This window comes from Dasypus novemcinctus, chromosome 1, assembly GCF_030445035.2.
Source record: "Dasypus novemcinctus isolate mDasNov1 chromosome 1, mDasNov1.1.hap2, whole genome shotgun sequence".
In the NCBI taxonomy this organism is placed as follows: domain Eukaryota; kingdom Metazoa; phylum Chordata; class Mammalia; order Cingulata; family Dasypodidae; genus Dasypus; species Dasypus novemcinctus.
Window position 1 is genome coordinate 193,458,342 of NC_080673.1, and position 21,064 is coordinate 193,479,405.

At 44.6% G+C, this 21,064-nt stretch overlaps 1 protein-coding gene across 10 annotated transcripts in view; it reads left to right on the forward strand.

Moving 5' to 3' along the window:
- The window catches only part of PROM1 (prominin 1), a 130,841-nt gene that overhangs the window by 99,516 nt on the left and 10,261 nt on the right, over positions 1-21,064 (forward strand). For all 10 annotated transcript variants that reach the window (XM_058300656.2, XM_071217197.1, XM_058300665.2 and 7 more), the window contains exons 11-22: positions 1,348-1,507; positions 3,783-3,935; positions 7,629-7,752; positions 9,024-9,127; positions 12,109-12,193; positions 14,057-14,203; positions 14,409-14,480; positions 15,368-15,460; positions 17,217-17,270; positions 18,752-18,832; positions 18,940-19,008; positions 20,752-20,844. In XM_058300656.2, the coding sequence (XP_058156639.1) occupies positions 1,348-1,507; positions 3,783-3,935; positions 7,629-7,752; positions 9,024-9,127; positions 12,109-12,193; positions 14,057-14,203; positions 14,409-14,480; positions 15,368-15,460; positions 17,217-17,270; positions 18,752-18,832; positions 18,940-19,008; positions 20,752-20,844 (1,235 nt within the window). The remainder of the gene's footprint in view (positions 1-1,347; positions 1,508-3,782; positions 3,936-7,628; positions 7,753-9,023; positions 9,128-12,108; positions 12,194-14,056; positions 14,204-14,408; positions 14,481-15,367; positions 15,461-17,216; positions 17,271-18,751; positions 18,833-18,939; positions 19,009-20,751; positions 20,845-21,064) is intronic.

The following is a 21,064-nucleotide window of genomic DNA, read 5'->3' on the forward strand; positions in this document are numbered from 1 at the left end:
ACTGAGTCATCTTGGTCAAGGATCCTCGGGTATTTTGGCACACGAGCTCTTTCAAGGAGGCCGTGAGCCGCCGTGGAAGAGGAATGTTGTTCTTCTGGGCCACATCCAAACACTCAGTGCTCTGTTGCTCCTCTCCATTGCCTTTGATGTCCAGATTGCATATCTATGTGCAAAATGCACTTATAAAGGTCCCCACCATTTTTATGTGATGATGGCTGGACCGAGCTACCATTTACCTGAGGCTCACCAGGAGTCCTGGTTTCGTATTTTGAGAATTTATCTCTCCCATTCAGCATCAGTGACCTTTCCCCTGATGAGTATGTCCTCAGTGGGCTTGCACCGGGAATCGCTGTGGATTAGGCCAACTGCACATCTCATGTGAGCGCTGTACTGGGGCACACTCCCATGCCCTGGGTAGCTGTGATGCTAGAACCTGACACAGCGGACAGGCATTTTCCACAAAGCTGGTGTTTCTTTGAACATGTCTCTTCCCTGGGAAATTGGGCAGATATGAATAGAAACTCTTATGGCCACCAGGAATACTGACTTTTTGCATCTGAGGCAGGGTGGTACTTCTCTAGTGAGTCTCCATTTGCCTGAGTTGAGTAACATTTTAACAACAATCTCACCTGGGGTCACTTCTTCTTCTTCAAAAAAAAAAAAGATCCTAAAGCCTTAGTTGTCCTGAATACCAATTCTTAGATGGTGGTGTTATCATCATTATTATTATTAAATTATTTTGCCAAAGTCACCTAACAGTGCTTTCTTAAAAAACAAGATTTATGGGCAAGTCATTTAACCTCTATGAGCTTTTGGGTCACTATTAGTAAATGGGAACAAGTATATCTTTCTCAGCAGAATAAATGGTTGACATTCATAAAAGGCCTGACATGTGGGGGAGACACAGCATCCATTTTAATGACCTGGCCCATGTTTTCAGTGAAGTAGAGGAAGAAAACTCTGGCTTGACTTTAGCAGGGTATCATTAAGTCAGTGCTTACATCTTGCTGTGTTGTTCAGTAACTGCCTTTGCCTTTTTTATTTTCAAAGAAATTTTAGTGAGATATATTCATACACCATACAGTCCATCTAAAGTATACATTCATTGGCTCTTGGCATAATCACAGAGTTGTGCATTCATCACCACAATCAATTTTAGAGCATTTACATTACTCCAAGAAAGTACTTGCCTTTTGATGATCTTGGCTGCATTGATGCTTATTGTAGAGCTTTGTCATATTGAACACATACATAGCATGGGAAAAGCTACAAGTGGTTCCAGCTTTTCAGTGTGGTTTTGTTTTTTCTCTGTTTGAAAACCCATAATGGAGGTTTCTTTGTTTTCAGATGTCAAAAGAATCTTGGATTCCATTGGTTCAAGTATCTCAGATGTGACCGACCAGGGCTCCATTCAGGATGCTTTCTCGAGTTTCAATGGTTATATTAATGAGACTGAAAATTATGTCAACCACTATTTACCCATATTTCAAGAGTTTGAATCGTACGGGTGAGTGCAGCCTTGGGGATGGAGCAGGGTAAGACTTGATGTTATCACCAGGATCACCTTAGGAGAACAAATTGCATAAAGATTTTGGTTTTTTGTTGTGTTTTGGTTTGGTTTTTTGGTTATTTTCTTGTTTTTGTTTTTTTATATGTTTTAACCCTAAGTTATATTCATTTAACAAGCTAAAGACTAGCAATTGCTGAGCCAAATATTCAATAATTTGCATTTGATGTTATTAGTGACTTCTAGAATCTTCCTTATAATTATCAAACCAGGCATGTAACATGATTTTAATAAACCTTAGAAGCACTTAAGAAGAGGTTTTGTAAAATATTCTTTTCTTCAATTTATAAAATAAATACATGGGAGATTGGTTCTTACCCAAAGCAAATCCCCTTCTTAGCTATGCCTTGAAACCACTAAATTGCCCTAAGACAGGGGTTCTTAACCTTTTTTTTCCATGGACCCCTTTGCCACTCAGGTGAAAACCATGGACCCTTACTAAGTCCACACTGTACATATATTATTTAATAAATGTATCACACCCTCACCAACATGACCCAACAATGGTTTTTTGGATTTTCAGTTCAAGCTCACGGATCCCCTGAAATTCCTCCATGGACCCCTGGTTAAGAAGCCCTGCCCTAAGAGCTCAGTTCAGTGGCAGTTGTGCCCAGCTGTTGTTTGGCCCCTTTAGGAATGCCAATGGGGAGTGGAGGAGGAGGGGTAGCTGCAGTGATGAAGGCAGAGGACTCAGATAGAGTGCTGGTGAAGGGAGCACCCCGGGGCTTGAGAAACTGAGAGGGTCATGTGAGAAGTAAGATGTGTGCTCCTCTCTGAAGGGCACAGCCCCACGGCCTACTATTGGAATGGTCTTACTACCAAACCCATGGAGGATCTGGAGACTTCCATTCCTGTTTGGATACTTTATTACACAAAAGCAACATGACTTGCTAACATTCATGGAACAGGTTAAGAGTGCCCACCAAGTGCTTTGCATGTGGCATGGCATTTGATACTCAAAACAAAAATCCCTTGGGTTGAATACCATTTATAACCCTCTTTCATAGCCAAGGAAATGAAAGCTTAGAGAAGTTGAGTGACTGACGTAAACTCAGCTAGAACATGGCAGAAATGAGTTTTCAGCCCCCATCTGACCATGCTCTGAATCACTGCCCTGTAATCAGCAAACCTCAAGGGACTCCTGTCATGCCACATTGCTTCTACAGCTTGACCACCCTAGCGGGTATTTGGATAAAGACAGACCCTTTCTCAACGACCTCACAGCCTCAATAGAGATCAGAGGTTCAGAAATAAGAGAGAGTGATAAATTATTTACATGTCTGCCACAGCCCACCTACTCCCCCTGTCCCCAGACAATGACCTTATTTTTTTTTAATTTAACTGAGCGGATAAAGATTTCATTAACTCTAAAAGCCTTCTGAGGCCAGGCTCCATGTCTTATTTAATTTTGTATCCCCAGTATTTGGAACAGATCTTTACAAAATGGATGCTGGTTGCCATTATTATAATGTAAAAAGGTTGCTTTTAATTGAATAAAAGCCTTTAGTGGTGACTTTTTGTCAAGAGGTACTGAGCAAAATTAAATTCTTTGTTTTTCAATGTTTTCAAATATTGGGAAGCATTTCTCTCCTTGAATGCACCTCAACTGCTGGGAAAGCTTGTACATTCTGGGAATTCCAGTCAGACCAAACTGAGGATACATTATCCAAAAACTTGTCTTGCCAGGCTCACAGAACCATTCCAAAATGGAGATTTGCTTTCTACTGGGCATTTGATTGAGAATGCTCATAAAATTTTAAATGTTAAATGCATCTGCCACATAGAGTGAGTCTGGTTCCATAAAGAACACTGTACCCCCAAAATATTTTAGGGAAAATAAAAATAGAGCCTGATATTTCTTTCTTATCAAAATCGCATACAGTTTGGGAACCTTGAAAGAACTTAGGAGTCTTGAGAGGCCATTCATTAGCCTTGGAGAAGTTGAGTAGGCACTGCTCTTGAGCCCCACTCAATAGTTTGGAAGTAAGGGCAAGGGAAGGAAGTAATAAACCCATGAGCATCAAGGGAGAAAGTGGTTCAGAGCTCACATGGAAATAAAGGTTTCTCTACTGGTTGGATTGGGAGACTCAGGCTCAGAAGGATCACCCTCTGAGGAGCTAAGAGAGGAATCTGATATTCGATGGGCTGGTATGGCTCCACCATTCTCAGCTTTTCTGTTCTGATGACGTCACCCATGGTTTGCTTGCCTCCCCAGGTTGCTGGGTGGCTTGGTTGTCTCCTGTTTGCTGAGCTTCATTGTGATCTTTTATTACCTGGGGTTATCCTGTGGTGTCTGTGGCTTTGACAAGCGAGCCACTCCAACCAGCCGAGGCTGTCTCTCCAACACCGGAGGCATCTTCCTCATGGCGTGAGTACTCTCAGACTCTAGGGGTCCTGTGGAACCTGTGTCCTCACGGCTCAGCACTCCGGGTTCCACAGAGGTCAGTCTGCATCTTGGCCTGAATGCATTTTCCTTAATTTGGGTGCTTTTGTCAAGTGTGGAAAGTAAAAAGAAATTCTAAATTGATTCCGCTTTGATCAACAAGTGTAAATGTAAGGTCTACATATTGTAAGCTATTCTTGAAAGCAGCTGTCTTGGAAATTCTTTTCCAAGCAGGCTTTCTTGATTTCCATGGTTTCTTCTCTAAATTCATTCATTTATCTACCAGGAACTTGCTGAAGACCTACCTTGTGCTGCATATTGTGCTCAGTAGTATCATTAGCCTTTTCAACTTTGAAACTTGAAAATCTTAATTGAGAACGGAGGTTGCCAACCCAGCAGCCTTGACACTCAGACAGGTGACCTCAATTAACAGCAGGTGTGAGGTGCCAGGAAGTGGTGAGTCCATGGTAGACCGGGACAGTCACCACTGGTTCAGAGGCATTCAAATCCAAAGTCATATTTAAAAGAAAAGCACACACACACAAACTTTAGCAGGATGTGACAAAGCCTAGGGGACATGTGCTGGGTATGACTGGAGATGGAGCCAGATATGGAAACTGGGACCCAGGTTTAAAAGCTCTCAATGCCTGCAGAGAGGAAGCTCATCTGCTAGTCAGCTTTACGGAGTGCGATGGGGTTCAAGGGTGATGGTAAAGATTTGGCTTAGGGCTATTCCAGCTCTCTACCCTCGGGGTAGCAGGGGCAGGTAGAGAATACCTCTGTAGGAAGGTTGCCAAAGGTGAGCCCCATAGGATGTGCTGCTTTGTCTTACCGACCTACTTATGTCTCTAGTTCTGGGCTGGGAGAAGCTGGAAGCAGGTAGCGTGCATGCATTTTGTTTTTTGAGACATTGGGTTACTTTAATAATTAATCAGACTTCTTATGAACAGGGACTTCCAAGTCCTTTCTCTAAAATCTTTAGGCTCCTGAATAGTTCAGGCCCCATTAGCACTAATGCAGAGCACACAGGTCTCAAACAATTCCTTGCAGCTAAAGATCTTAGGTCTGCCAGGAAGGGACAGAGCACTCCCCATGTGTCGAAGCTTATTTGCTCACGTAACGGAATATAAGAAATTAAACCAGCAAGAAAACGTATATTTGCGTGACCTTTTAGTATAAACGTACACTGATACAGGTAGAAAATTTGTTTAAGGTTAAGAATTTAACAGTCTTGATACTTGGTTGTTTTGCTGGGTATTTTAATGGTGAATTTATATATTCTTATTTTTTAACTGCTTGAAAGGAGTAAATTTCTCTGAAACTGTAGGTACACCATTCATATAGTACTGCTCGTATTTTTTTTAGGGATGAACCAAGAATGTTATATCTAGGTTCAAATAAAAAAATGACAACAGGAAGATCTGAATAAATCTAAGAAGGCTAAAGCTGCTTCAGTTTCTTTGTAATACCCACGTCTCCAGCAAATCACAAGGAAAGCTATGTCTTGGAGGCAATAAGATTTATTTCAGCAGTAGGGATAAAGCTGGTAACTCAAGATCTCAGAATTCGGATGGTTTGGAGACTTTGAATGGCTATAACTTCTTTATTGGTGAACACTGCTCAGCCATGGCCTGCCTTGGTGTACATGACTGGATTCTCCAGATCTTGAGACATCTGCTAAAACCACTGGATAATTACAAAGTGGAGAAATGATATAAGTGTAGTCAGGCTTATCTGAATAATTAGAAGAATGTAATTTCTTCTTTAAAACTGTTGACTTGCTTGTAGAAACCAGATAGAGTAGATTTAATTCTGCTGCAACTGAAACACCACCTGCTCTTTCCAAATGGTGACACTGCCTAATTGAGAATGTCCACTATGGGAAGATCTGGAAGGGGGAAGGCAGAAATTCCCAGCTCTGTTCTGATCCTATGCCTTCTGGGAGTTTAGAGACCTGGGCAGCTGAGCATGGCTAGAGAAAAGTTCCATCACAGGGCACATTGATATCTGTATAAATTCATGATCTCCAAGTTGAAGGGATCAGGAACAGTCTGGCAGGTTCCTTGCTCTTGCTCTCACTCTCACTTTCTCTTTCTCTCTTCTTCCCTCCTATCTTCCTCTACTTCTTCTTCTCTCTGTGGATGGCTTTACCTCCTTCTTCACAGAGAAAATAAAAGCCACTATACAACTTCCCACCAGCAAACCTCCAACTGCCCCTGCCTAGGCACATGTTTGTCCCTTCTCTGCAAGGCTAAAGGAGAAAGATTCCTCCCACCAGCTGTGTTCTCAGTCCCATTCCTTCCCACAATTTTCAAGGCTGTAATCATCATCTCTCTCCCATGTCTCATTCTCATTACCTCTCCTGGACTTTGTTCCCACATTTAAAATGTTCCATGCTCTCCCTTGTTTAACACTGAAAACAGAAAACCTCTCACAATACCACATCTTCCCTCTAACCTCCCCAGCACATCAAACAACTCAAAAGTGTAATCTGTGTTTGCCACCTCCATTTCCTCCTCTCCTGCTTACTCTGCAGTCCACCCCAACTTGCTGTCCTTCCCCACCCATCCACTTCTTTCAGGTGACCATTCCCTCTGCATCTCTACATATAGGGGGCTTCTTTTAGTCGGTCTCTAATGGGCCCTCCCCGCAGTGTTTGCATTGGTTGACCACTCCCTCCTTCTGGAAACTCCCCGCCCCCCCCTTCTCTAACTCTTTGCTGGCCCTTCTTCTACCTCCTGTCCTTTGAAAGTTGAAGTCCTCCAGGCTCAATCCTAGCACTTTTGTCCCCTCAGTTTGCTCTATGCCCATATTTGAAATTACTGTTTATAAGAGGTTGACTCCCTCATGGATGTCTTTAGCCCAGCTATCCGAACTCTAAACCTATATGACTCCTACAGAGCATCTTCACTGCAATGTCTCGCTGCCCAAATGAACAAGAGCCCATCTTCTTTTCCCTTCCGGAGCTTCAGTGTCCTTACTGACAAGCCCTGGCATCATGCTGGGACTGCTTCCTCTCCTGCGCATGTCATGCAACCCTGCCGCTCTGCCTTCGGAGGTATATTCTCTGTCCACTGCCTTCTCCACCACCTTCGCCACCAGCCTCACCAGGCCACCCTTCTTCACCCAGTCCTGATGGCAACCTCCTGAGTGGCCTGCCGACCCATCTGGCACCCCTCCAACCCATTCTTCCTTCACTCTATGCCGGGACAGGTTCTGCTCAGAGAGAAACTGGGCAGTGTTCCTCCTATGCTTGAAGGGACTCGCAGTGCTTCCTGTCCCGGGAGCCTCTGGCGCTGCCGTCGATGCCCCTCTCCACCCTGTCTCTGGACGAGGAGCCACATGATGCTCCTGCAGACTCTGAAGCGTCCATTCCCAGCCCGAGAACCTTCCCACCAGCTCTGTCCTCTGTGGAAAGCATCACTTCCCTCTGCTAAGTCTCTAGGGCTCTTCCTCTGCCCTGCTGCCTGGGGCTGCAGGTGGATGAGGGCAGAAGGGCACAGGCTGGAAGGGCTCCAAGCTCTCCGTGCCCACTCATGGTGGAGCTCACCTGTCTGACTTGCTGAGAGCTACCGACTCCAGCTTCGTTTCATGCATTGAATAGGTAGAATTATTAAATACTAGTAGGGAATAGTGACTCATTCCTGGTAGAACTATTCATTTTATATTTTTTCCCAGCGGCGTTGGAGTGAGTTTCCTCTTTTGCTGGATATTGATGATCATCGTGATTCTCACTTTTGTCGTTGGTGGAAATGTTGAAAAATTGGTCTGTGAGCCTTACAGAAACAGGAAATTATTCCAGGTAAATAGGATTTTTGTGCCCATTGTGGAAGGGCTTGAATGGAAACTTTGATTTCACCATATCTTGTGGGTTTCTTCAAAGCAGTGCAAAGACAGATTCGCAGTTTCTTTTTAATTTGGTAAGTTCAGATTCTTGATATGTGTTCTTATTTTCTGACTGCAGGTGAAGTAAGTACCTGTTTACCAATGTGAATTGTAATGTTTGGGGAGGATAAAATTCTTTCCAATGGGAAATGCGGTTGAGAACATCAGAAGATATATTCCCAGGTCCTCCCACACACCCAGGAAGCTTCTGACACTGAGGTTCCCAAATGACAAAGGTGCCCACAAATGGTTTGGGTTCCTAAAATTGAAGCTGGTAAAGTTCATGCCCCCTGGTAGGGGTTGTCCTTGGTGGATTTCTGATGGGGCATTCAATTCATGCTGCACTTTCTCCCTCTAAAAACAAGCACCATGCATGGTAGAAGATCAGTGGACATTAAGAAGAAAGTTTTTTGTGTGTCTCTCTTCTAACTTTACTTTCCAATGCTTTTCTCTAGATTCTGATTTTTACGATATATTTCTAATTTCCTGTTTCATTGTATGTATTTTTGTAATCTACCCAACCCAACTGTCTTCTGAAATCAGGTAAATGACTGTGAAAGTAACCAGTTGTTCTCGTGATATTTTAGTTATTCAGTTGGTGGAGGGAAGTTAAATTGAGAGCATCAGTTTGTCAAATTATCTCCTTTCGGCCTCTTGGTAAAATACAATTGTAATACATAAGGCCAGACTTCATTATCTTCCGTACTATGTTGAATTTTTAAAAAGTAATTCTTGTAAAGAAGAATATATTTTGAAACCATTTACACTTCTCAGACACAGAGACAGTCATGCAGTAATTCCACCTTCTTAGATATATATGGTCTCAAACTCAGAGGGCAGAGTGAGTTTTCATTCATTTTGTCCAGAGTGAATTGGTAAAGAGCTGGAACACCTGTTTCATGGCTTTATATCAGCCATTCTGAATCATATTGTCTATTCCTCTACCATCCATTTCTACTGTATTTGTTTTACTAAAAGCTGTATTCTTTAAAAAAAAAAAAAAAAAAAGTATTATCTGCCATTCCTATTGATGCTGCCCAGAGATTGATTGATTGTTCCAACCACAGTTGTGTTTTTTACTTTTAGGTTGGGAAGCAGTGAAAAACATCATGATGTGAAAAATAATAAAAAATATGCATATGTTAGTATAAAACTGTCCTTTTTAAAAACGCTTTGTATTTGTTCCAGATTTTGGACACACCTTATTTACTAAATGAGAAGTGGCAATACTATCTCTCTGGCCTGATATTTGAGGAACCGAGTATTAAACTCACGTTTGAACAAGTCTACAGGTATCAAGAATTGCATGAGGTGTTTGTGCTACTGGAGAATGTTCTTTTCCCACAATAAGAATTTTGCCTTCCTATTTTTAACCTAATGATGAGACTCTCCAGTTTCAGAATTAAGAGATTCTCGGGTCTTGACCAGAAAGGTGCGCCTTTCAGGCCCTGTTACGGTGACGTCTAGAGGGCCCTCTCTCCGGGAATCCCTGGTGCTCACTGGCTAAGTTGACCCTAAGGTAGATGAGCGGGGCAGGCCTGTGAAAGTTCAAGAGTCAGCAACCCCAAGTAAGAGCCAGATCACAGGAATTCAGTGAATGGAAGAGCCAGAGGGATGCGGTTAGAGGGATGGCCTGTGCATCAGGCTGCCTGGGCTCCCGCTCTGCTCCCCGCTGGGACCCTGGGCCCTGGGCAGTTTGGCTTCCTCTTCATCAGTAGGAATGGTTGATCATTGTGCTCTAACTCGGTGGCCGTTGGGAAGGTGAAGTAAGAGAATAAAATGAGAACAGTGCCTGACTCGTAATAAGAACTTGAAAACATAATACCTCTTCTTACGATTGTTCATTTGCATGGGTGTTTTCTGTCTCCAATGTGTGAGAATATTGGCAGCAGGTTACTTCCCCCCTGCGCTAATATCCCGGAAATGTTAGCTAATAGCAGGATTTTCTAAACCTTATTAAACTCTCTGAAATGTCAAGGTCCTTTCTGCTGCATTCCTGATATGCAGATTATTCTCCTATATAACGAAAACCCTTTTTTTCCCGTTTCTATGTTTTGCCTCCTTGCACTTCCCAAGAGGGGAGAAGCCCTCTCTTTGGTAGTGATGCCCCAACTTGCTGAGGTCATGGAGCACATGCTCTCCTCTTCCTTCCCAGCACGTCCCCTTACAGGCTGACATGCTTGAGTCTTTTCCTCTCAATCCCCATGAGGCTTTCTTCCCATTGCCCAGACCGCTTTCTCTCCCCACTATGGAGCCTCTTCATCTCCATGAAGTAGGTCAGTTTTGAGGTTCAACAGCCAGACAGGCACATTCTGTGTATGAAAGAGCTTCGTGGTCTCTGTAAACCGGGGGAGTTAGTTTTCTCCTGAGCCTGCCGTGCTCTGAGTCATTTACCAAAACAGGAAATGAGCTTGGACCTGGCCCTGATTCCGTGGTGGGAAGAAACTTACTGTCTCCCCATTGTTTATACTTCTCCCACTGAAACGTTTGTTTTTTCCTTGCCCTTTGGTTCAGCTTTTGGAGCAGCCTCCCAAACATGTATAACACTTCTTTCCTCCCAAATTGAGGTAACTCTTGGCTTATTTTGCATCATGTACTTTGACCAGATAGTCAGATGGCCCTCCAGGTCTGATAGTCGATGGTCTAGGTGTCTCTTGAGATCAGACAGTTGTCTGCCCTGAGCTATGGGGAAAGAGGTCACTTTAAGGTTACTTGATACGAAATCACAAGGAGCTTTTAAAACACTGATCACCCTTTTATTTCTACCCATGGACAGCTAGGGGATGTGTGCCTAGCACAATATGTTAAGATACAGAAGGTGACAGTGGCTCACATTGAGAGCAGAAAGTCCAAGAGGTGAACAGAGACAAATCCCACCTGATAGGCTGTCTCCTGTCCCCTACACTGAACCACTATTCTTGGTTTTCTTAGTAGCCTCCTGGAGTTTGCTGTATTGAGTTTTAAGTAAATATTAACCATAGAACTGATGTTATTATGTAATTAATAGTATTCATCAACATTTGACTCTGACTTCTTCAGTAGCCTGGGAATCATGAAATATACTTTCTGGCATTATCATTTTATTTTTGCATTTTCCACAACATTTTCAAATACACATGCCCTCATGAATAAATGGCAATTTATTCCTCTAGCTTACCCACAGAAATTAGTTTTTAAAAATATAGCTATGCCATTGCTGTTTGTTTATATTATTCAACAAATGCCATTCTAAATAGTAATAATGATCACTTTTACTAATCCTATGTGGCAGGATTGAACTAAACACTTTACCTGTGCAAACTCACTTATCATTCACAACACCCTCACGATAAGTACTCTATGAATAACTGCTTTTGTTATTATTTGAGGAAACTAAGTACCTGATTAATACCTGAGATAGTGTAGAAAATTGAATTAGACCTGCTGTCATGGAAAATCTAGTAAGGACAATCCATGAACAAGTGTTTATCAAATAAGATGTCACTTGTAAGTAATAAAAATTTGCTGAGACTGTTATAGAAGCCCTGGGGAGGGCACCCCGTGCAGCTTGGAGATGGAGGATTTAGGAAGGGCTTCCTGGAAGAAGCGGTACCTGAGCTGACCTTAATAGCAGAGTAGGGATTGACCAGCAAAGGGGAGGAGAAAGGTACCGGACTAAGCAACCAGCGGCAGCAAGGGCAGGGAGTAAGGAAGCAGGAGACTGTTCTCAAGAGCTTTGGAAAAAACCTGCTCTGGCCTTCGGGCCAGGTGCAAAGTAAAGGGATGTAGAAAAGTCCTTGCTTCCAGCCTTCAACCTGTGGCATTGAAAACTGGCTTTCTGGAGCCCTGAGACAAGACTTGGAATGAATTTTTATCCAAAAGCAATATTATAAATGGTATGTGTAGGTTTTACCTTCTAAATATTTCTTAAATCGTCTCCTCCTCTTCTGCCCCCGCGGCCACCCCCCTGGTTCATTGTTGCCATCATTATCACAGCAGCTTCCAACTGGCCTCTGTGCCTCCCACCTCGTTCCACTCCCTTCCACCTTCCAAACATCCAGGAATGCGATGCAACCCCATACCACCTTCGACCCTTCCTGCCTAAGTTTCAGTGGGTCCCCATTGCCTCCAGCAGAGGTGGCAAATATGTGGCACACGTATCTGCCTTCCCGTGCTCACGACAGGCATTGGTAATCAATCGTGAACCCAGTTAACCTCTCTTCATCCCCAGCAGTGAGCAGAGATAGCCGTAACTGCTCTTTTGGGTCCTGATTGCTCTGTCTTCTTCCCATAGTGATTGCAATGAAAATAAAAGCATGTATACCTCACTTCAGCTCGAGAACCGCTTCAACATCAGTAAATATCTCAACATTAAAGATGTGAGTAATTAGAACAGTCTCAAACTGACATTTTTTTACTAAATTCATTTGTCTTTGGTTTGGGGGTCTTTTTTTGGGGGGGTGAAACTCTCATAACAAAATGAATCATTTTAAAATGTACTAGGCAGTGGGATTTAGTACAGCGTAGTGCACCTATTACCACTATCTTGTTCCAAAATATTTTCATCACCTCCAACCAATTCTTTCTTGCAGCTTGAGTTTTTCTAGTAGATATGCAAGATTCTTCTCAAGATGCCTCACAGCTAATATTTCACAGGAAAAGGTTTTATTTCTCTGAGTACAGATGTTCTTAGAGGAACAACCCCTCCTCCTTGTATCCCAAAGAGATGGGGCTGTGGGGTCTGTCTTAGGGAGAGATATTAAGTCCCAAGCCTTCCTTATGCCCCAGAGGGGCTTACTTACCTGCACTCCAATCTGAATGCAGTGCGAGTCCAGTCGGCTGTGCACACCCGGTTCATTTTGCCCTCGGGAAAAACTGTCTTGGGCTTGCCTCCCTTCATTTGCTTGCACCTGCAGTTCCAGTCCCAGGTAACCCCACCACTTTCGCCTTTTGGCTCCCCTGTAGCAGGTGGTGGGGGAAAATGAGATATGGTTTGAGCCAGGGGCTAGAGAACACCCAAACACTCACCAAGACCGGCCGCCCGTTGCTGAGGGGTCCCTGAAGAGGGACTTGGGACTGCAAACTATGGTCCTCCTGTCCACATGCCTTCAGCGTCAGCCCAGTGGGCTCCGAGGAGCTCTGCTGGCCCTCGGCAAGAGGCAGATGGAAGGAACGGCCCTTCTCTTCTCCTCTGCCCAAGCCTGCACCCGAGTCTTAGTCCTAAGACTCCACAGAAAGGCCCTTGCCAAGCTCGTGGGCCAGAAGGAGCAGTAGCCAGATACTCAGTTGCCCAGGCCTGGGGCACTGCCAGCCTAGACCGTACCCCACTCTCCCTGCCCAGAGGCCTCTTTTGACCTTCTCGGACCTCAGTGCATGAGAGAATCTAAAGAACTCTCTTCCTCTTGGGCTTCCAGAATGTGCCCGGATACCATGGGAGGAGGTTACTCCCCAAACCTCACAGTTCGCCCACCAAGGAGTCAAGAAAAGCTTCCAGGGCCCCCGAGAGGCCAAGATGTCCTGACCAGTTTCTTACTGTGAGGAGGTTTATTTGAAAGCTGTACACGAAGTTTTTGTTCATTATCTTCTCCAAATACTCCTTGTATTTGCATACCAATAACATCTATCTTTGAACTAAACCGTAAATAGATGCTCTCCAGGTAACTCTGTGTCTTGATGAGTAGAGGTTGGGAAGACCCGCCCTGCACCCTCCAAGCTGACTGAAACAACTGGCCGTGAGGATCATCCATCCGAGCCCTGATCTTCAGCCCAAGGAGCGCCACCATTCCCCAGATGCTGCCTGCCACATCTTTGGGCCTCCCAAGTCCAGCACTTCCTGTCCCCTTCCCCTGGAATGCCGGCCTCCTCTGCCCCTTTCAGCCACTCAATTGTCTAAAAGCTTGGCTCAGAACCCCTTTGCCCCCGCCACCTCTCTGGCCCCCTTGGCATCCACTGCCAGTCCATGCTCCTCTGTTATAGCTCAGCCTTTCCCCCCTTGAGGTATTTGAGGATGGAGATGGAACAGCATTTTGCTTTGCCTGGTGCCTAGCATGGGGCCTAAGGAAGGAGGCCAGGACAGGGAGAAGGAGCGGAAGGGGAGCGAAGAGGCCAGAAACGCCATTCTAGGGCACGGGCTTCATTTTTGGGCGTCCTCTGTATTTTTATTGCTCTTTTACAGCCTTAAGGATGTGAAAGTCTTAGAGGATAATGGGGTTACTTGTAACTTTTCTTTTTTTATCATGCAGCACATCCAAGAAATACAGCACGAGTTTGAGTATCTGAACGTCAGTCTTGACAATGTAGTTCTGCTAGATGAAGCAGGGAAAAAAAACCTGAAGGATTTCAGTGCTTCGGGAATAGACAGCATAGATTACGCAGCTTACTTGACTGAGGTACGACCGGTGTGTTCACGCTGGAGCTTTTGGAGGAACCTGAGCCTCTGAGGTGTATGTCTTCCCCTGTAGGATGGGAGTGCAGATGTACGAAGCTCTTCCCTTGTGGTTACAGACCCACGCTCAAGCCATCACCTATTAGATGTTTCCTAAGGTTTAAAAAAGCACTGATATTCATTGCACATATTTTTCACCTTTTTCATAGGCAAGTAAACCTCCCACAAAAGGGAATCTGTTATCATTTGCTGATAATCTAGAAGCATCAGCAAGCGATTTGGTGAGTTCAAAGAGTCCAGTTCCATGCGGTAATGATCGTCGCTATCAGGACCCAGTACCCTTCCTGGGGAGGCCACTGATAGCTCCTTATAGCACCCAAACCTTGTGGAGAAATGCCCCTGGCCAGCAGCCACTGAGTGGGGCCCAAACTCGGGGACCTAGGAGTGATTCCAGGGCAGTTTCCGAGTGCCGGGCCCTAAGTGCCTTGGCACTGGGTCTACTCTCACCCTGTTAACCTCTCCACGCCCCCACCTCCCACCACACGTACGCACACTTGTCTTTTTTCTTGCAGTGTAGGGAATGGAAATGGGCGGCATGGAAGAGAGATTTCATTTGGTGGTTTGAGTTTCAGGAGTGAGTGGAGAAAGGATGGCAGAGAAATCATCAAGTCCCATGAGCTTCCCCCTTCGTCACCTCCTCTGCTGGTTGACGAAAAACTGCCTTAACTGGCCCCTTGCACGAAGCAGCAGAGCATGGGGACAAGGAGCCTGAGCTCTGGAATAAGACCCGGGTTTAAACCCTGACTCAGCCTCTTCCAAACTCTAGCACCTTGGCAAGATGTTCACCCCTTTGTGCCTTAGTTTCCTCATCTGTAGAATGGGGGCAATAGTTGTGCCCACTTTATCGGATACTTTAGTATTTGTAAAGCATACAGTTAAGTGTGGGTTAAATAAACCTGTCTCAATGGAGCCTTGGTTCTCTCATCTGTGAAATGGGGGGACAAATACTAGCTAAATTATAGTGAGGTTGAGAGAGACTGCAGCCTCTGAAACCTACTGAGTGTGAGTTATGCTTGTGTCACTGCTTACCAGAGCTCCTGTGGTTACAGATCATGCCCTGAGCCTGGAAAGCTGGTGTTGATCTCCGTTTCTTTGATTCTCTTTGTAGCCTGAAGGAAATTTTAAAGAGTCCCTGAAAACACAGGCAAAGAATGTTAGAACGATCCACCAGCAGCAAGTCATCCCTTTGGAAAAATCAATGGTAACAATTTCCCTTTTGCACAAAATCCATTTGTTTCATGGAATTGGCTTTCTTTGAACCTGTTGATGTGTTCTCAGCTCAAACAGATCAAATCAGATTGGCCTCAGCCTGAGAAATTGAGCTGTTTTAGAAAGAGAGTTCAGCAGCTGTACTTTAAAGTTATAAAATATTAAGGCAACAAAACAGAAATTCCACCAGTCCTTTTCCACTTATTTCTTTTTCTTTTTCCATTTGAGTGTGAGCCTTTCAGATAAATCCGTAGTTACCTAATGCTTCTTGCTCGAATTTCCAGTGCTGTTAAAAAGCTCTCCTAAGGCATGTCTTTAGCTAAAGTGCTGGTGTCTTGCTTTTGGACTCACTCTTACTCTCAAATTCTTTTTCTCCAAACTTTGTCAAGAAATACGTGATCGCGAGGGTAAGTACTCTTCTTTATGCTTCTGTTTGGCTCAGCTCATTGTTTCCATGGCCACTGCTTCCGTTCTCTTCTCCCATCCTGTCTTCTGTCTGGCCCTTTCCTCTTTGTTTTGCAGCCTTCTCGCTTCTTTCCTTAATGAAATAAAGGCTCTTTGTAGCTGGGAAAGACCATGGGCTTTGGAATCAGATACACCTGCTTTCAAATCCTGCTGCTGCCTTTCTAAAGAACTGTAGCTTCTTGGTTCCACACCTAAAATGGTGGGAATGATGCTTGGCTTGCGGTGGCCTGTTTCATGGCCTCTCAGAAGGGCTCAGTAAGTGGGAGGAATTGTCAGTATATTCATGTGTGGGTGGTGGTGGCCATTGCCAAGGGCAGGCCTGGATGGAACTGGGTTACTGATCAGCTTGCTTGGGCTTGGAGAAGTATGTGAGTCTACTTGACTCCAACTTCAGAACCTTCAGGAACTAGTTTTCACTTCCCTCTTTACTCTCCTGACTTTCTAATTCATTAGAACATTCACAAATTCCTGCCATCGAATTTCCGTCATTTTGTGCTGTGCTTATCTGAACTAAAGCTACACTGGTTTATGCCTAACAGATTTGTTAACATTTTACATTGGTTTCACATTGTCCTTAAATGCTCTCCTTCAGGTAGACAGGATTCCTTGGCCTTTTTAGCAATAGGGCAACCAGTCTATAAATAGGCAAGTGGGCTTTTACCTATGACCTGCAGTCCAAGGAACTATGACCCCACAAATTTCAGCAGGTGCACCAAGTCCAGCCTGCTGCCAGCTTTTGTAAATTAAGTTTTACTGGATCATGTCTACATTCATTTGTTTACATTTGGCTCCTTGGATGTAAACAAATGGGCCATGGCTGCTTTGGGCCAAGACAGCGTTGAGCAGTTGGGATGGAGTATGGCTCATAAAACCTGACATATTTACTCTTTGGCCCTTTACAGATAAAGTTTGTTAGTTTGCTAGCCTCTGATCTAAACCATGCTGGTAAACTGCTGTTGCTGGGCGGGCTTTAATAAACTTAAATAATTCCTTCTACTTGAATGAAACCTAAATCAAAGGGATTTCTTGGATTCCTTGTACATGATGTATTTATTACCCTTTGAAGCTTTAGAACATGTATACTGAATTTCTTTCAGTTTTCTCATGCCAGAGGCATGCAAGGCACACATTGTTACTGGAGGTCTGTTGTTTTTTCAAGAATGAAGCCTTTTCATTTAAAGTCAGATATGATGACTGACTTGGGTGGAGGGGAGGACACAAGGTGAGTGATCTTGCTACTCTCTGTAATAATTTGGAACCTATTATCTATGTTTATTCCCCAGAGCACTTTATACCAAAGCGTCAAGGCACTTCAACACACAAGTGATGGATTGGTGGTAAGGATTTATGTTTTTTTGGTCATGGATTTTGTTATAAAATACCACACAACAGAATTTTTGAAATGTTGGTTTTTATAGGTACTTAAGTGAAGAAAATCTTTACTTATCCACCAATTTTAAATTCCAAACTGGGTTTTCTTATCATCTCCTTTCTCATTTATTTCTATATTGCAAACCTCTTAGCATGTTCTCAGATACATAGACAAAATCTATTTTCTCACGTGGGGAGTGCAAACTTAGAAGTACATTAGTCAACTTTTGCTGAGATAATGCTGTGCAACAAACAGCCCCCCCAAATCTCAGCTCCTTACAACCGCTAATGTTCAGTCTTGCTACTGGGTTGGCCCCAGGCTTCTCCACATACCTTCCCATGAGGCAACCCAGGCTGAAGGAGCAGCTCCCATCTGGGTCACCTCCTGTCCTCATGGTTGAGGGTAGGAGTTCAGAGGATGAATGAAAATGCACCTTGTCCCTTGAAGCCACTGCTCATTTCCCTTCCTTCCACTGGTCAAAGCAAGAACCATGCTAGGCCCTTCATCAGCGGGATGGGGAAGTTTCCTCCACCTACTGGGTTTCAGTAATAATGAATAACTCATACAGCCAACTGCAGGGGCTCCCCCAGTGCTGCCGGCACTCCCCCCCAACAGAAGCCGAGCTCCAAGGCTGTGTTGTATTCGGCTTGTATGCACAAGGCCTGCAGACAACTCAGAAAATATTTCTTTATTAAATAACAAAAGGGGGGAGCGGATGCAGCACAAGCAGTTGAGTGGCTGCCTCCCATACGAGAAAGCTCCCAATAGCAAACTAAGTGTTCCCCGCTTTGCTTTTCTCAGTGAGAATAAGTTCACAGCTCAGGTAGGCTTTTCCTGCTCCAGGGCCATCCCTGCACCTCTCATCATAGTTGACATTGTCACAAGTGTGTGCCCCTTGCCAAGGGAACCTGGAGCAGGCTGGTGACTGCGCACAGACCCTCTGCGCCCCTGCATACCTTGATGTTTGGGGCCACAGCATGCCGTTGTGCAGCGCCCTTCATGGGGGGCCCCAACCGAGGGTTGATGGGGGCAGAAATAGCCATAGGTCCCCTGGCCAAGCTGTGTGCCCAGGGGTCTAGGCAGGAAGAGCTGCTTTTTCTAATTGGCACAGAGCAGCAGACCAAGGTGCGGGTCCCAGCTCTTAGGATTCCCAGCATGGTGACCTTGAGCAGGGCTCAGTGACCTCATCTGTGAAGGGACGCAATAGCACCCTCCCACACCTTGTTGTGAGGACTCAACAAGGCAAGTCAATTATAGGACCTAGCTCAGTGCCTGGCACAAAGTAAATGCTTGGTGTGTGCTCATCGCTTTCCCTTCCTTTCCAAGGGCTGGGCCTTGTTCTGCTGCCTTCTTAAGGTGAAGGCGTGGGCCCAGGTTAACAGAACTCATATCTGTATGCAAATGGTCTAATTAATCCCTTATGTGATACAGTGCCATATTTTCTAGGTGAAAGTGACCAAGATCATTTTCTCCTTGGACGCTGCTCAAGAGTTCATCAAAGAGAATGCTTCCTCTGTTATTTTCGAGGTGAGTTCCCTTTTTTAAAACAAGTGGGTATGTGATCATAACCACATGATTGGACAGGTAGGCTACAGTAGCTTCATTGGCTTCACTAATGGTTGATTTCTTTCCAGGAAAGTATGATGTATGGGAATACAATCATAGGATACTTTGAACATTATACCCAGTGGGTCAAAGACTCTGTAAGTAGCTTATCTTTTATTAACATAAGGGGGGCATGTCTTAGGATCCACTGTGGCAGAACAGAAAGACTTCGGAGCAGAGTGAGGTTTCCAGTAGTTTTAACACAGAACATTGTACCCATTGCCCAGTGTATCGAGCAGAATGTGCTGTCTCAGAAAATGCCTTTTCCCAGCTTGGACTCTGGCCTGGCTCCCCTCCAAATAACATCCCATTTGGGGGGATGCTTGCAGCTGAGTTGCTTGACCTGGTCCCGCTGGCCAAAGTGGTCTTTGAGGAGTGCAGTGATACAGGAAGATGTAGGCCACCCCCGAGCAGCCAGGAGCTTCTCTGGTCCTACCCCTGGCCCTATGTGAGCCCAAACTGCCTGGCCAGCTCCTCCATCCTTTGTGCCCCACCCGTAGTCCAGCCACACCAAGCTGCGGACTCTCCAAAACGCTCCCTGTGTGTTTCCCTCTGCGTATCATGTCCTCCCCCCGCCGCCCCGGCCTCAGGTCCCCGCCCTCTGGGCCATGCCCCTGGTTATCCTGCAAGGCCCAGCTGGCTGAGGTCTGCTGACGCCCCCTAGCTGAGGCCCTCAGATCTTCCCAGTGCTAGCGCGGAGGGTGCACACAGGTGAGGGTGATGGGGGAAACAGGTGCATCCCTCCACGATCATCACTGTGCGTCTCGTCGCTAGACCGAGGGCCACGTTTGGGCATAGCTACCTCCGGAATATGAGACAAATGCCCTGGAACCAAAGTGTATCTGGTCAGGAATGGGCGAATTACCAGAAATTATTAGGTACCCTTGAAAAAAGTGAATCAGAGTGGTACCTGGTGACCTGAGAGAAAAGCAAGATGCGGAAAAAATATACAACATATGAACCCTACACACACACTCTTGGGAATACTCACAGTGAAAAAGCCTATAAGATATATGATTGTTTGAACTGGAGAAACATGAAGTCCTTAACATGGGGTAGATGGAGGAAAAAGAGGAAGGTAGAGCCAACAAAAAAGGAAAAGAACTAAGATTACCCCTTGCAAAAAATAAAAGGTGGCACCTAGTTTATTGTACATGCACACAAAAAAATTTTGGATGAAGAGAACTTCCTTAGGTCATGAGTGGGATTGGAACATCTGTTCTTGGTTCATTAAACATGTTTATTCTCGCCACGTGAATGAGTACCTTGTGTACTGTCTTCTAAAACAGGGTTGGCAAGTATAACCTTTCTGTAAATAAAGGTTTAAATTGGAACATGGCCACAGTTGTTTGTTTTAGATCGCTGAGGGTTGCTTTCACAGTACAACGACAGAGTTGTTATGACAGATGTGTCTCAGTCAGGCCTGAAAGTGCTAAAACAGTAGTTCTTCAGCCCTTTATAGAAAAAGTGAGCTGGCTCATGTTCTAAAATGTCCACTTACAAAGTCATGAACCCTCCATTTTCTTCCTGCTTCCTTTGTCAAATGACAGAGGAGGCAGGTATGAAATTTGGGCTGCTGTACCGGGCACGGAGACTTTATCCCTCTCCCAGCAGTCCTGCAGCACAAGTCTTATTCGAAACAGCAAATGAGGAAACAGGTTTGGAAGAACAGGGGTCCTGCCTCAGAGTTTAGCCATTGAAATCACCTGCCAGCTCCACACTCTAGGAGACCTAGAAATCCCTTTTGGGGGGAAACAGGACAAAGGTAATGCATGCCTACATCTGGTGGGTTTTTGTGGGTGGATCTCAGTTAAAGTTTGCCTGTGTTTCTTATCCCATAGATCACACTGAATATTGCCTCCTGCAAACCCGTGTCCATGGCTTTAGATTCTGTTTTTGATATCTTTCTATGTCACAGCCTTGTCGAACCTATGGTAAGAGTTTTATCTTTTGAAATAAAGTGACACAATAAATCCATCATCTTTGATTTTTTTTCCTCCATATTGCAGTATGTGCAGTAGTTTTCTACTTGGATCTGTTATGGTTTTAGAATCTATACCCCAAACTCTAAAATTTAGGTGAATGTATTATGATACCTGTATTAGTCAGCCAAAGGGGTGCTGAAGCAAAATACCAGAAATTGGTTGGTTTTTA